Raw genomic sequence first — 13,545 nt, 5'->3', positions numbered from 1 at the left:
GCAGGGGGACCTGGCTCAGGGAAGGGCACCCAGTGTGAGAAGATTGTGCAGAAATATGGCTACACCCACCTCTCCACGGGGGATCTCCTGCGGGCTGAAGTCAGCTCGGGCTCCGCCAGGGGCAAGATGCTGTCGGAAATCATGGAGAAGGGGCAGCTGGTGCCACTGGTGAGTGGGCTCTTGGGGTCGGGCTGGGGAGGATGGTGGCCCTGCATGCATGGCAGCCAGAGAAGCCTGTGACACAGACCAGGTTGACCTCAACCCTGCCTGGCCCTGAGTCCCCATTGCCCTCTGCAGACAGTTCCTCCCGGAAGCTCTAAGACCCTGCAGGACCTGCCCTGCCTGCCCTCTCCATCCCCAGGCTACCTTGGCATTTCTGTCCCCTCCAGGAGCCACGCTCCTTCCTGCCTGGGACATTCTTTCTCTCTCAACTTTCTGACCTCTGGCTCTCCAGATCTGAGCCAGGACCCCTGGTTCCAGGCTGCCTGAGCTGCCCCTCCTCTGCCCACAGCCTTACACAGGGGGCCACAAGCCAACTGTGTCGTTCTCAGTGCCCAGACCAGGGGCTTCCGAGGGCAGGGAAGGTCTGATTTGTCCGGGGCCCAGGGCAGGACCTGGCTGGGAGGGGCTTGGGGGAGCCAGGACAGGCCAAGTCCTCCCCGTCAGGAAGGCTTGCTGGGCCCTGCTGGAGGGAGGGAGGGCCAGGGAGAGGATGGGGAGGCAGGCTCAGCCCACTTCCTCCCACGCTGTGCCCTCAGGAGACCGTGTTGGACATGCTCCGAGACGCCATGCTGGCCAAAGTCGATTCTTCCAAAGGCTTCCTGATCGACGGCTACCCCAGGGAGGTACAGCAGGGAGAAGAGTTTGAGCGGCGGGTAAGGCTCACAGTTGGCCTCGGGAGCCGTGGTACATGGGTGGGAGGGGGCTGCTGGGGTGAGGTGAGGGTGAGGCCAGGAAGGCTTTCTGGAGATCTCAGAGGAAAGGTGTAGAAGAAGGGGAGGTGCCAGGCTGGGAGTTCACGGACCTGAGCTCAGCTCCCAGCTCAGCTGCTGGAGACCTTGGGCCAGTCATTTCACCTCTCTGAACCTCAGTTTCCCCATCTGCAAAGTGGGGGGACTAGTTACAGCTGCCTTGGGGGGAAGCATGAGGATTAGTATGGTTGCAGTGTGGGGCTTGGCACCCCGTAAACACAGTCCGAGGGGCAGGGAACCTCACTGCAGAGCTAGACAGGCAAGTCCGTGCGGGAGGACAGGACCCTGGGGCGGGGCGAGCATGGCTGACGCAGGAGAGGACCATCGCACTCGGCTAGAGCCTCACATGCCAGGAAGGGGCATCGGTCCCCTTTCAGGGGCCACGGGGAACCCTACTGGAAAGGGAGGCCTTGATCGCGACAGCTCTGAGCTTCCCAGCAGAGGCCCTATCCGTGGGGGACACTCACACAAGCACCCACGTGAACACAGGCACGTGTGCCATGCACACAGGAGCAGCACACCATCATGCACACGTGTACACAGACACACACGTGCACGAGGCCACAGGTGTGCACATGTAGCCTCACACATAAGACAAGGCCCATGGTGCACACAGGTGTGTGGCGGAGTGCACATGTAAGCAGAGGGACACACACGTGAGCACACGTGGGTCCATATGTGTGCGCTCTAGTTAGACTTGTTCAGGGCCACACGGAAGCAGATGGGGCCGCAAGTACCTAGGAGGGGAGATAGCAAGAGTAAGGGGAACTGGGGGTCCCAGTGGCTGGGGCAGGACCAGACCCCCAGCCCACTCCCCATCTCCATGGGCCTCATCTAGGGCAGGAGACTATATTTTTTGACTGCTAAGTGTCTGCAAGACCTCAAGAAAATGTCTGCCCCGGCTGGGCACAGCGGCACATGCCTGAGTCCAAGCAACTAAGAAGGCTGAGGGAGGAGGATGGCAAGTTGGAGGCTAGCCTCAGCAATTTAGCAAGACCCTGGCAATTAGCAAGACCCTCTTGCTAATAAAATAAAAAGGTCAGGGGATGAGCTGGCTGTGTGGTGCATGCCTGTAATCCCAGCAGTTCAGGAGACTGAGGCAGGAGGATCAGCAACTTAGTGAGGCCCTAAGCAACTTAGCGAGACCCTGTCTCAAAAAAAAGAAAAAAAAAAAAAAGTCTGGGGATGTGGCTCAGTGATTAAGTGCCCCTGGGTTCAATCCCTGTACCAAAAAGGAAGAAAGAAACAAAATGCCTGTGCCCCTGGCCTCAGTTTCCCTATCTGTGAAATTGGGGTTGGTTGGGCTTCCTTTGGGGTGGGATGGTCAGATGCCAGGCAACCCTGAGGGACATCCTGTCTTGGCCACATACATCATCTGTATGAGGTCACCTGTGACACTCAGGGCCACATGTGGAGAATGGGGTTAATGACACCAGGCATAGTGGCTCACACTTCTAATCTCAGGGAGGCTGGGGCAGGAGGACTGCAGTTCCAAGCTAGCCTCAGCGATTTAGTGATATCCAGTCTCAAATTATAAAAGGGCTGGGGATGTAGCTCAGTGGCAAAGTGCCCTGGATGCAACCCCAGTATCAAAGGAAAAGGAAAGGAGAGAAAATGGGTTAATCAAAGTCCCTATCCCTGCTGTGGACACTCCTGAGAGTGACAGGTCCTGTGGTGGCCTCCAGGAATCTGGGCAGCTGATATTCTCAGCTCTGGACACCAGGGGGCGCCAGGCTCCGCAGAGGGAGGAAGGGTAGGCCCTGAGGCTTGCTTAAGAGGCCCCAGAGCCCAGGGCTTTCCTGGGGTTGGGCAGTGGCCCAGCACCCACTCCCCTAACTGAACGTCACTGTCCTGGAGGGGAGACAGGCCTCTCAGCGGGACACCCTGCCCAGGGGCTTCACTGCCCTCGGGGATGCGCTGCCTCTGTCCAGGTCATATAAAGACTGCCGTGTGGCCCTGTGGGCTCCGGAAGCCAGAGACAGAGCCTGGGCCCCGAGGAGCTCAGCAGTGATGGATGGCGGGCGTGGCCTGGGCTGGGCTCAGCTTTGAGCCATTCGTGGTCTTCTGCAAGGTAGAAGCTGTGGGTTGTCCCAGGCCAGGGTGCAGGGGGCAAAGGCAGCTGAGCTGATGCTGCCAACCCTGAACCACCAGGAGACAGAGGGGTGTGACCGCCAGGAAAGTGAGGCTCAGAGAGGGCAAGCGGCCCCCCAGGGCACACAGCTGGGCGGAGGGGAGTCTGGGGGACGTCCAGTCAGTCTGATACTGAAGGTCAGGCTTTGACTTGTCAAGGCAGTGTCACTTGTGATGGGGGGCAGAGAGACTAGAAGGGGGGACGTCCTGACCCAGCCCAGAGGTTTCATAACCACGGGGCTCTGCCCCTCTTGGATACCCCAGCAGACCACTGTAGGTCTGCTGGGTGGTCCGCTGGGAGACCTGTCCCCTTCCTCCCTCAGGGCATCCCAGGCTGCTCCGCCAGGCCTGGGGACGTCTTGGTGACGGGGAGGCAGGATCACTTACTCTGAGGAATCATGGTCAGGGAGGGAGGGGCCGCCATTTCTTTTCTTTTTTTCTTTCTTTTTTTGGGGGGTGGGTACCAGGGATTGAACTCAGGGCACTCGACCCAGAGCCACACCCCACACACCTCAGGGTCTCACTGAGTTGCTTTGGGTCTCGCTAAATTGCTGAGGCTGGCTTTGAACTCGCTGTCCTCCGGCCTCAGCCTCCAGAGCTGCTGCGTGCACCACTGCGCCCAGCGAGAGGCTGCCACTTCTGACTTCAGTGTGGAGGCCACCTGGGCAGGGGACCTGTGGAGGGGCACTGGGGCCAGTTGAGGCAGAACTGCAAGGCCTTACTCCTTCCTGCCCCCCCAGGTCATCCCCTTGGTGACAACTTATCCCGGTGCCAGTGGTGTGCTCAGAAGCCGGGGACCCAGCTGCCCTCCCCCTCCTTATCCCTTGCTCCCCTATGGAGCCCTTATCTAGCCAGAGGGTGGGAGACAGATGCCTCCCTGCTCCTGGGGACTCCAGCCTCATGGGGAGAGGGGCACTGGATAAATGACCAGAGGACAGAATAAGAGGGCCATGTCCCGGGGACTGGGGCACTGGGTGCACTAGAGGGGTGATTAGTGAGGACTGTGCAGACAGGGCAGGGAGGGCAGGGAGGGCAGGGCATGGCCCCACAGGCCCTCTGGGTTTGGTAAGAAGAGGACTTTGGGCTTTGTCCTGAGGGCACTGGGGAGCCATGGAAGAGGTTTGAGTAAGGGAGTGGCGGGGAAGCTTGGTTTCAGGAAGGTCCCCCAGGCTGCTTTGGGGACTGAAGGTTTAGTGGGTGAGGCCTCAAAGGTGGGGCAGTGAGGAGGGGGAGCTGGCCCCAGGTGGCAGGAGCAGGGTCCCTGTGACATGGTGCCCCGCTTGCAGATCGGACAGCCCACACTGCTGCTGTATGTGGACGCAGGCCCTGAGACCATGACCCAGAGGCTCCTGAAGCGCGGGGAGACCAGCGGGCGTGTGGACGACAACAAGGAGACCATCAAGAAGCGGCTGGAGACCTACTACAAGGCCACCGAGCCTGTCATCGCCTTCTATGAGAAGCGAGGCATCGTCCGCAAGGTGGGGCAGGAATGGCCTGCGCCGTCGTCCCCGCCTCTCCACCAGGCCCGCTGGCCTCGTGGCCACGTGGCCGGCCTCTGCTGTCTCCCTCAAGGCCGTCTCCCCGCAGGTCAATGCTGAGGGCTCCGTGGACAGCGTCTTCTCCCAGATCTGCTCCCACCTGGACGCCCTGAAGTAGCCCCACGGCCTCCCCAGCCCGGAGCCTCCCGCTGACTGGAGGCCGCGGTTCAGCCTGGGCCTCGCCCTGCTCGGCTGCCAGACGCGGGGACCCTGGATCCCGTCCGGGGACAGCTGAGCACTAAAGGAACTTCCCAGGCGTCTGGGTTTTATTCCTCTTTCTTTGCTTCCAGTTGGAGTTGCTTCGTCGCCCGCCCGGCCTCGAGCCTCCGGCCCCTCGCCCTCCCCCTCCTGCTGAGCCTCTGGCTCCCCTTTTGCCCCCCGTCCTCCTCCAGCCCTGGCGGGAGGCCCAGGGCCCTGCCCCAGGCGGGGTGTGCCCAGCCCAGGCTGCACCAGGCAGCGGAGAGGCTGGGGACCTTGCTTTCGGGGTCTCGGTTCTGGCCTGGCCTCCTCTGTGTCCTGGCTGTGTGTCCTCAGCCCTGCCCCTGCATCTCTCTGAGTGTTTTCTGTGTAGGCCTCGGCCGGGGCCGGGGCCGAGGCCGGGCTGCAGCAAGCTGAGAGGCTGCGGACGGTGGGACCGGACCGTGCACAGGCCTCCTTGGTCCTGAAGCTCCGAGGGCCAGGGAGGTAGCGGGGGTCAGGTCCCCTGCCCAGCACCAGCCGCTCTGCTTGAGCCATTTCTGAATGTAAAGGAGTTTGTGCCTCCCCCTGCCCCGCAAGGTCAGTGAGGGGGTGACAGTGACCAGCCTCTGCAGCCGGAGCCACAGCAGCCTGACTTGAAGGGTGCAGGCCCAAGCCAGGCTGGGGACAGCCGGGTCCCCTGAGAACCAGCTTTCTTCCCCGCCCGCTCCTCCTTTGACCTCATAAGCAAGAAAGGCTCAATTTGGTGCTTACCTGTCTGCAACACCTGTCCCCGCCCCACGGGCTGCTCAGAAGCCCAGGGAACCGGATGGCCACCCTGGCCTGGAGGACACCCCTCGGGCTGATTGTGCTCAGTTGTGTCCCTGTATTTATGCAACTGGCCCCGCTTCTCCCTGACATTGGTTATTTAAACTTTCCTTTAAAATAAACATATTTAAGTTACAAAGGCTGAGTGTGTTGACAGGACACGGCGAGCAGGTGGTGGACGAGGAGCAGGGAGCCTCCTGATGGGGCAGGCTTCGGGGGAAGGCTGCCCTGGAACGGCCAGCCTAGGACACAGGGAGAAGCGAGGCCAGTTGCATAAATATAGGGACACAACTGAGCACAATCAGCCCGAGGGGTGTCCTCCAGGCCAGGGTGGCCATCCGGTTCCCTGGCCTGCTGCGTGCAGTCTGTCCCACTGAGGGCACACACTCCTCTTGGGAACCAGTGTCTTGTGAGGTCAGTGCAGGGAGGGGGAGACAGCCCCCGGTAGGAGCCCCCGGGTAGGTCCCCACATACCCCACCACCACCTTGTGTCTTCGCCCTGACTTCGTCAGCACAAGCGAGGCCTAGTTTATGAAGAGCTAACCTGACCCAAATTATCCACCAGACACCGCACGATCTCTTCATTCACTTATACCACCACAGGGGTCCTCGGTACCTGAGGGGGGTGGGCACCCGGGCCGCCTGGGTACCGAGGTCCACCGTGCTCAGGTCCCCTCCATAGAACGGGGTGGTGCTCACACAGAACCAATGCCCATCCTCTGGTGGACTTCATTCTGTTTGTTTACTTTTTGGTACTGGAGATTGAACCCAGGTGCGCTTAACCTCTGAGCCACATCCCCAGCCCTTTTTTAAATAAATTTTTTAGTTGTAGATACATTCAATACCTTTATTTTTATGTGGTGCTGAGGATCGAACCCAGTGCCTCACCCATGCAAGGCGAGCGCTCTGCCATTGAGCCACACCCCAGCCCCTTTTGTTTTTTATTTAGAGACAGGGTCTCCCTAAGTTGCTTAGGCCCTTGATAAGTTGCTGAGGCTGGCCTTGAACTTTTGATCCTCCTGCCTCAGCCTCCCCAGCCGCTGGGATGACAGGCGTGAACCACTGTGCCTGGCCTCCCGTGTGGCCTCTAGATGACTCGTAACACCCAAGACAGCGCAGGGGGCCTCCTAAATGGCTGAACTGCGTGGTGTCCGGATGAAGGATGGAGGAAAAGAAATCTGTCCTTGTTTAGCAAGGATCTGATTTTTTTCCCAAATGCTTTCCATTCCCAGTTGGTTGAGTCCATGGACAAAGAACCTGTGCTGGCAGGGGGTGAATTATCCTCTAATTATCTGTCATCTGTCTATCAATCGTCTCCTAGGGGGCTGGGGATGAGGCTCAGGGGCTGGGGATGTGGCTCAAGCGGTAGCCCGTTCCCCTGGCATGCGTGCGGCCCGGGTTCGATCCTCAGCACCACATACAAACAAAGATGTTGTGTCCGCCGAATACTAAAAAATAAATATTAAAATTCTCTCTCTCTCTCTTAAAAAAAATGGAAAACTGATGAAAACAACCAAAACCATCCAATTTCTGAATATCTTCTACACAAAATACTATGATTCCATGTCTAAATTTAAAAGAAAAAATCGTCTCATAGATATGAATCCAGATTCCTCTTTGCTGAAAACTTCAGTCTACAGTTAAAACCCGCAGTCACCTCCCCCCCCCACTGCCCCTCCCCCGCCCCAGAGCCTGGGGTGTGCCTATCCCTCAGCCAGCAAACATTCTGGAGCACCTGCCATGCTGGTCACAGAGGCTCATAAGCCCCCAGGCTGCTGCCATGCGGTTCCCAGAGCAGGGGAAACCCACGGGCACAGGATCCCCTGGTGCGACTCAACCAGACCAGAGGTCAGAGGGACCCAGCAGCAGGGGATCCCTTGAGCTGGAGCTCTGGGGCCTTGAAGGTAGCGGCAGTTCAATACAGGACAGAGGGCACAGAAAGACAGTGGGACAGTCCTGTAGAGCCTAGCAGTGGAGAAGTCCTGTTGGTGTGCGAGGGTTGAGGCTCAGGGGGCCGTGCGAGAGCAGGAGACAAACCAGGCGTGTTGTAGGGTGCAGACCTGCAAGGACTGGAATGCTGACTCGAGTGTCTGACTTTTCTCCTAAGGGCAATGGGAGTCTCAGAAAGAGGTGGTTTTAGCTGAACAAGTGGTGCACACCTGTAATCCCAGCTACGTGGGAGGCTGAGGCAGGAGGATCACAAGTTGGAGGCCAGCCTCAGAAAGTTAGGAGACACAGTCTCAAAAATAGATACATTAATTAATTAAATCAAAAGGACTGGGGGACATAGCTCTGTGGCAGAACACCCCTAAATAATAAGAAAATAAAGAGGGCTGGGGTGCGGCTCAGTGGTAGAGCATGCACCCAGCTTGCACAGGGCTCTGGCTTGATTCCAGCACCGCGCACACACACACAAAAGTGATTTATGTTTTTGTTTGTTATTTTAACAAAGACATCAAACAAACCGAGAAAAAAAAATGGAATGAATATCCACGAAACCATCACCGACGTTTGGCAAGTGGCACTTCTCCTCTCTTCCTTGTTCTGCTTTTTTTTTTTTTTTTAATTTTTTAAATATTTATTTTTTAGTTTTCAGTGGACACAACATCTTTGTTGGTATGTGGTGCTGAGGATCGAACCCGGGCCGCACGCATGCCAGGCGAGCGCGCTACCGCTTGAGCCACATCCCCAGCCCACACACACTGCTTTTGCCGAAGGGTTGTACAGTAAGTAGAAGCTGTGAAGAAACGTCCCCCCTGCAATGTGGCTTCAGGATGCCTCTCTGAAGACTAAGAGCCTTCCCTAAGTCACCATGGACGGCTGGGTCAGCACGGTCACTGTGTCACCCACGCTCAGTCCTGTGCAATTTTTTCCAGTTTCCCAAACGGTGTCTGTAGCTGGTTTGTTGAAACCAGGACCATTTAGTGACACTGGGCAAATCTCTCTCTCTCTCTCTCTCTCTCTCTCTCTCTCTCTCTCTCTCTCTCTGTCTCTGCTGCCAGTGGAATCTGGGGCCTTCCACATCCTAGAAAGATGCTCGACCACCAAGCCTCCTCTCCAGTCCTTTTTTAAATTTGATTCTGAGTCAGGGTCTTGCTGTTTGCCCAGGCTGACCTTGAACACGAGACCCTCCTGCCTCAGCCTTTCAAATGGCGTCCGTCTCCTTTAATCTGGGACAGCAGGGAAGGGACCAGTTGTCTTAGGACAAGTCCTCTTCCGGCTCGCCTCCTGCTCCCTCCTGGGGCCCTTTAACTTGCTCCTCGTCCTTGTCCTCCCTGGGGACGGGTGGGAGTTGGAAAGGCCGCGCAGGTTCAGGTTAAGCCTAAGGGACAAGGAGGACCGGGGGTTCGGAGCAGGCCGGAGGCGGGTGGGCGGCTCATGCAGTCTCCCCGGGAGCTGTTTGGGCTGCGCTGGGGGCTGGACCCGGGGCTGCTGGACCACGGCCACATCCCCAGCCCCTTTTAGCTTTCACTTCAAGATGGGATCTCGCCGACTTGCTGAGACTGGCCTTGAACTTCAGCCTCAGGCGCAGGGGCTGACCGGGCAGGTCTGGGTGGGATGGTGGCGCCCAGCCACTGGTCCTCAGGCCACAGCGGCTGCTCTGCGGCGGCTCAGGAAGACAGTGTCAGCGAGGAAGGACCAGAGGGGCCAGGGAAGCAGGAGGAGGGTCCTTCCTGGGGTCGGCTGTGCATCCCCGCGGACTGAGGTGGGCGTGGCAGGTATGGGTCGAGAGGTCCCTAATGGAGTCACTCTTCTGGTTTCTAGGGACACTTCTGGAGTGGCTTGTTCCAGGGTGCGGGGACATTCTAAGAAGCAGGAGGAATTGATGCCTCTATGACGGGGAGTCTCGGCGAGGGCGTGCTCCTGGGCAGGGCTTGCTGGGGTGGTGGCCTTAGATGCCCCCCGGACTGCACCTCCATGTCTTGGCCTCTGGGGTCCCAAGGGCCGCGGCCGGAGGCACTGAAGTGGGAGAGGAAGGAAGCTGGGAGCAGAGGAGGCCAAGGCTGTCGCCTCCCAGCCGCAAGAGGGGCCTCGAGTAAACAGGAAGGCCTGGCGGCTCCACGCTGGGGGGGCTCTGGAAGGGTGGGGGCCAGGAGCCCGACTGGACTTGCGCGGCCTGTGAGCACAGGCTTCCTCTCTGGGGAAGGGGGCCCAGAGAGGTTGAATGGCTTGCCCAGGTCACACAGCGGGCTAGACCCGCGCTGGCCTTGCTGGCTCTGGCTTCCTTCCTGGGGGCCAGGTGTCCTACCTGTGTTGCCCCGTGACTTACCCAGTGTCAGCCCCTCTCGAGCCTCAGTTTCCCTTTCCATGAACCCAGAGTCCTTACAACTCAGTGGTTCTGGAACCCTGGCCCAGTGGACCGTCTGCCCCCTAGATGGGGCCGTGTCATCAGGAGGGCCACCATTGCCCAGGGTCTGGAGGCACTAGGTCCTAGGCCTCTTCCCTGGGGAAGACTGCTTGGGGGGCTCTGCTCTTCCAGCACAGAGCAGCATACAGGGGGACCCCTGGGATCAGCCTGGGTTCTTGGAGAGACGCTCCCCTTCTTCAGAGACCCCGTGCCTGGGCCCAGAATGCCACCTGCCATGCCCCGGGAACTCAGGGTCATCACCTAGGAAACCTGGGCTGTCAGCCAGCATCATTTATTCCACAAGCATCTACTGAACACCTGCCAAGGGCCAGGTACTTCTCCAAGTGATGGGGTCCTTCCTTTATGACCCTTCTGTTGTAGAAGAGGAGACACACAGAACGTCTGCATGTCAGCTGGTGATACGCCACCCAGAGTGGCTAGCAGGAGGAGAGGCCATCTTAAATGGTCTGGGAAGGCCTCTCTGACCTTGTGATGTTTGATCAGAGACTTAAAGGGTGAGGGAGCAAGCCCCACAGCTACAGAGTGTTCAGGGAGTAAAGCAGCACATGCCAAGGCCCTGAGGTGGGCAGATGCTTGGCATCTTCAGGGAACAGCCATGGGCCAGTGTGGCTGGAGTGGGGTGAGCCAGGGGGAGAAGAGCAGGTGAGTTTGAAGAGGGGCAGGGGAGCTCACTGGCCATTTGAGAACCCACTCTGGCTTTTACTCTGAGTGAGGTGCCAGTGGAGGGCAACAGGGCAGAGTGGGGTGGAGCCTGACTTGGCTGGAACAGGTTCCCTGGCAGAATGGAGAAATGTCGGGGCAAGGGAAGGGGCAGGCAGAGCTTGGTAAGGAGACAATGGCAATATTCCCAGAGGACAGTGGCCATGGGGGATAAGAAGCCGCCAGGGTCCGCAAACCTGGAGACCTGGGGGCTTGAGGGAGCACCTGCCAGGGCGCGGGGGGCGGGGGCGAGGGAGTCAGAGTTGATTCCAGTGAAAGGGGCCCAGCCCAGAGGAGGAGACCCAAGTGAGCACATCCCAGAGAGGGACGGAGCCCAGAGGTGGGCACGTGAGGTCGGAGGCGACCAGCCGGGACGACAGATGGGATGTGAGGCTGTTTACCTGGCTGAGGTCACCAGAAATAGCACGTCCCAAACGTCAGCAGGAACAGGAATCCCCCGGGGACCTTGAGAAAATGCAGGTCTGACGCAGGGCCTGAGGGTCTGCCCTGTACCGAGATCTGGAAGATGGCCTGCGACCAGGCTGCGGGCCACCCGCCTCCCCCTGCGGAGCTTACAGCCAAGACCCGCTGGTGGGCGCAGGGAGGGCTCGAGTCCCAAAGGTCCAGACAGGTCACACGTCCTCCCGTTATCAGCCTGAGCCCGGGGTTATTTGTCTCGTGCTGGGACATGACGTCAGGGTCGTAAAGGTCTGAGAAAACCTGATTTGGGAGTGAGAGTCAACAGAGAAGGGAAGGGGCTCAGGAGCCATCTGGGGCCGGGTGAGGAAGAGCCGGTGAAGATAGAGATAAGGTGAGCAGGGAGGTGGGAGGGAAACCGGGACAGAATGTTCTAGAAGTCAAGGGAAGAAAAGCTGGGGTCTGCGTTATTTTCTCCCTCTCCCTCTCCTCAGCCCACGGCCTTGCACACCTGAGACTGTCCCTCCACTGTGAGGTGGGGACATGACGGTCCTGGCCCACTGGGGTGGCTGTGAAGTGGCACTTGGCACAGGGACAGCAGACACGTGGTGGAGTGGTTCCTGTTCTTGTTTGGCCGTCTGCACTCCTCCGGGCCAGGAGGCTGCCCTCCCATTGTGCAGAAGAAGAAACTGAGGCCCAGAAACTAGAAAGGTCTTGCCCGGGGCCCCGGCCCGCGCAGGGCAGCGCCGGGTATCCAGACCCCGTCCACCTCTCTCTTCCCTCTGCCCGTGTGGATCTGGCCCTGCTGTTGTCAACAGCCCCTGGCTCCAGGCCCGTGCTGGAGCCGGACAGCCGCCCGGGGGTCCCTGGGGGCCGCCTGGAATTCCTTCGGTGGCCAGGGGCCAGGGTAGACGTGCTGCATCCCTTCCTGCGGCCCAGGCCTCCCAGCCGGCTGGGAGGAGGAAGGAGCAGCATGTGAGCATCTGCCCACGGTGGGGCCCAGGCGCAGGCCTGGCCGGTGGCCATGTGTCCCCTGGCGTGTGGATGGGCGGCACCTGAAGACATCTGTACCAGAGCCCCAGCAGGAAACAGATGGCACGCTCCCGGGGGGTCTGGGGAGGGGGCTCTTCCCACAGGTGTGGGCAGGGTGTCGGGACCACAAGGGACTGTGTGGACCCCGGGCTGGCAGTGGCCTGGGGCGGGGCCACCGTCAGCCTGAAGGGCGAGGACAGGAGCTGATTACCCCGAGAGGGCCAGCCCAGGCCACCGGGGCCAGGGATCTGCTGGGACCCTGCAGGCAGGGCCTGAGGGTGGGGGCCCTTCCGCTCTTCTCTCCGACTGTCCGTCGGGGTGGGGTGGGTGGGAAGGTGGGTGTCCCCAGGATGGAGAGTGCCTGTGGGGACAAATGGAGGACGGTAGCCCGAGGTGGCCCTGGTCACAGGCCACCTGAGCACTAAGCTCTCTGGGGTAGAACAGCCGGCCCCGGTCAGGCCTCTCCTGCCAGGAGCAAGGCCGCGCTCCCTGCCTCAGTTTCCCCGACCCTCACCCCTGCCCCAGCTTCCAGGGACCTCACGCTTCCCACAAATATATCTCCTGGGCAGAAGGCCCTGGGCTCTGTGAGGGACGCAGCGGTGGAGAGGACACCAAAGTCCCTGCCCTCCTGGGACTTCAGTGGAAGGCAGACACCCGTGGCAGGACCCCACCCAGGCTGGGGCGCTCAGGAGCTAGAGGTGACCTGCCCTCCTCAGCCAGCCCTCCAGCTCCTGGGGCTCCCGATCTCTTCCCCTGGTCAGGGCTCAGGCCCTTTGGGGCCTACTGGATTTCTCTCCTTGGTTTTCTGCCAGTTTCTTCTTGTGTCTACCTTGAATCTCTCCTGCTTTCTCTGCAGTCCTCTGGGTGCTGTGTAGAGTCTGGTGAGGTAGACTGTGCAGTGTGCAAAGAAGGGGGGAGGTTCGAGGGGTCCCTGGTACCGCCCGACACCCCACCTAGACAGCCATGTCCCCACCCTGTGATACCCCAGCCCCTGCATTCGCTCCAAACAGGCTCAGGCAGAGGTGGCGGGGAAGGCGGCCAGCCTGGCGCCCGGCGGCCCTGGGGTCTCCAGGTCCCAGCCAGGGTTCACTTAAATCTCAGGGATCCCCAAGTTCCCGTTCTGTGAAAGGAGGGCCTACTGCACCCGGCGGTGGCTGGGAGGACTCGGGGCTGATAAGGTGAACGCCTAGGGCGGGCCGGGCACCTAGGGCTCAGCCCCAGGGCTGGGTTAACTGTCCCCTGACCCCGCTGGGGCCTGGGGAACCTCTAGCCCCCGTCCTTCCTCACTAAGCAGCGTCTGCCTCGAGGTGCCCTCTGCTCTGCCTCCACGGGCGGCCAAAGGCAGGGGGCCACCACCACCCACGTGGCCTGCCTGCCAGGAGGG

General features: G+C 59.9%; 1 protein-coding gene across 3 annotated transcripts in view; it reads left to right on the top strand.

Moving 5' to 3' along the window:
- The window catches only part of Ak1 (adenylate kinase 1), a 32,569-nt gene extending 26,786 nt beyond the window's left edge, over positions 1-5,783 (top strand). For all 3 annotated transcript variants that reach the window (XM_027943873.2, XM_027943865.3, XM_027943881.2), the window contains exons 4-7: positions 5-168; positions 759-875; positions 4,388-4,579; positions 4,689-5,783. In XM_027943873.2, coding sequence (XP_027799674.1) covers positions 5-168; positions 759-875; positions 4,388-4,579; positions 4,689-4,757 — 542 coding nt within the window. In that variant the 3' untranslated portion in view covers positions 4,758-5,783. The remainder of the gene's footprint in view (positions 1-4; positions 169-758; positions 876-4,387; positions 4,580-4,688) is intronic.
- The last annotated feature ends 7,762 nt before the right edge of the window (positions 5,784-13,545 follow it).

The sequence above is a fragment of the Marmota flaviventris genome, chromosome 13, assembly GCF_047511675.1.
Source record: "Marmota flaviventris isolate mMarFla1 chromosome 13, mMarFla1.hap1, whole genome shotgun sequence".
Classification (NCBI taxonomy): domain Eukaryota; kingdom Metazoa; phylum Chordata; class Mammalia; order Rodentia; family Sciuridae; genus Marmota; species Marmota flaviventris.
This window is presented reverse-complemented; position numbering and strand designations above follow the sequence as displayed.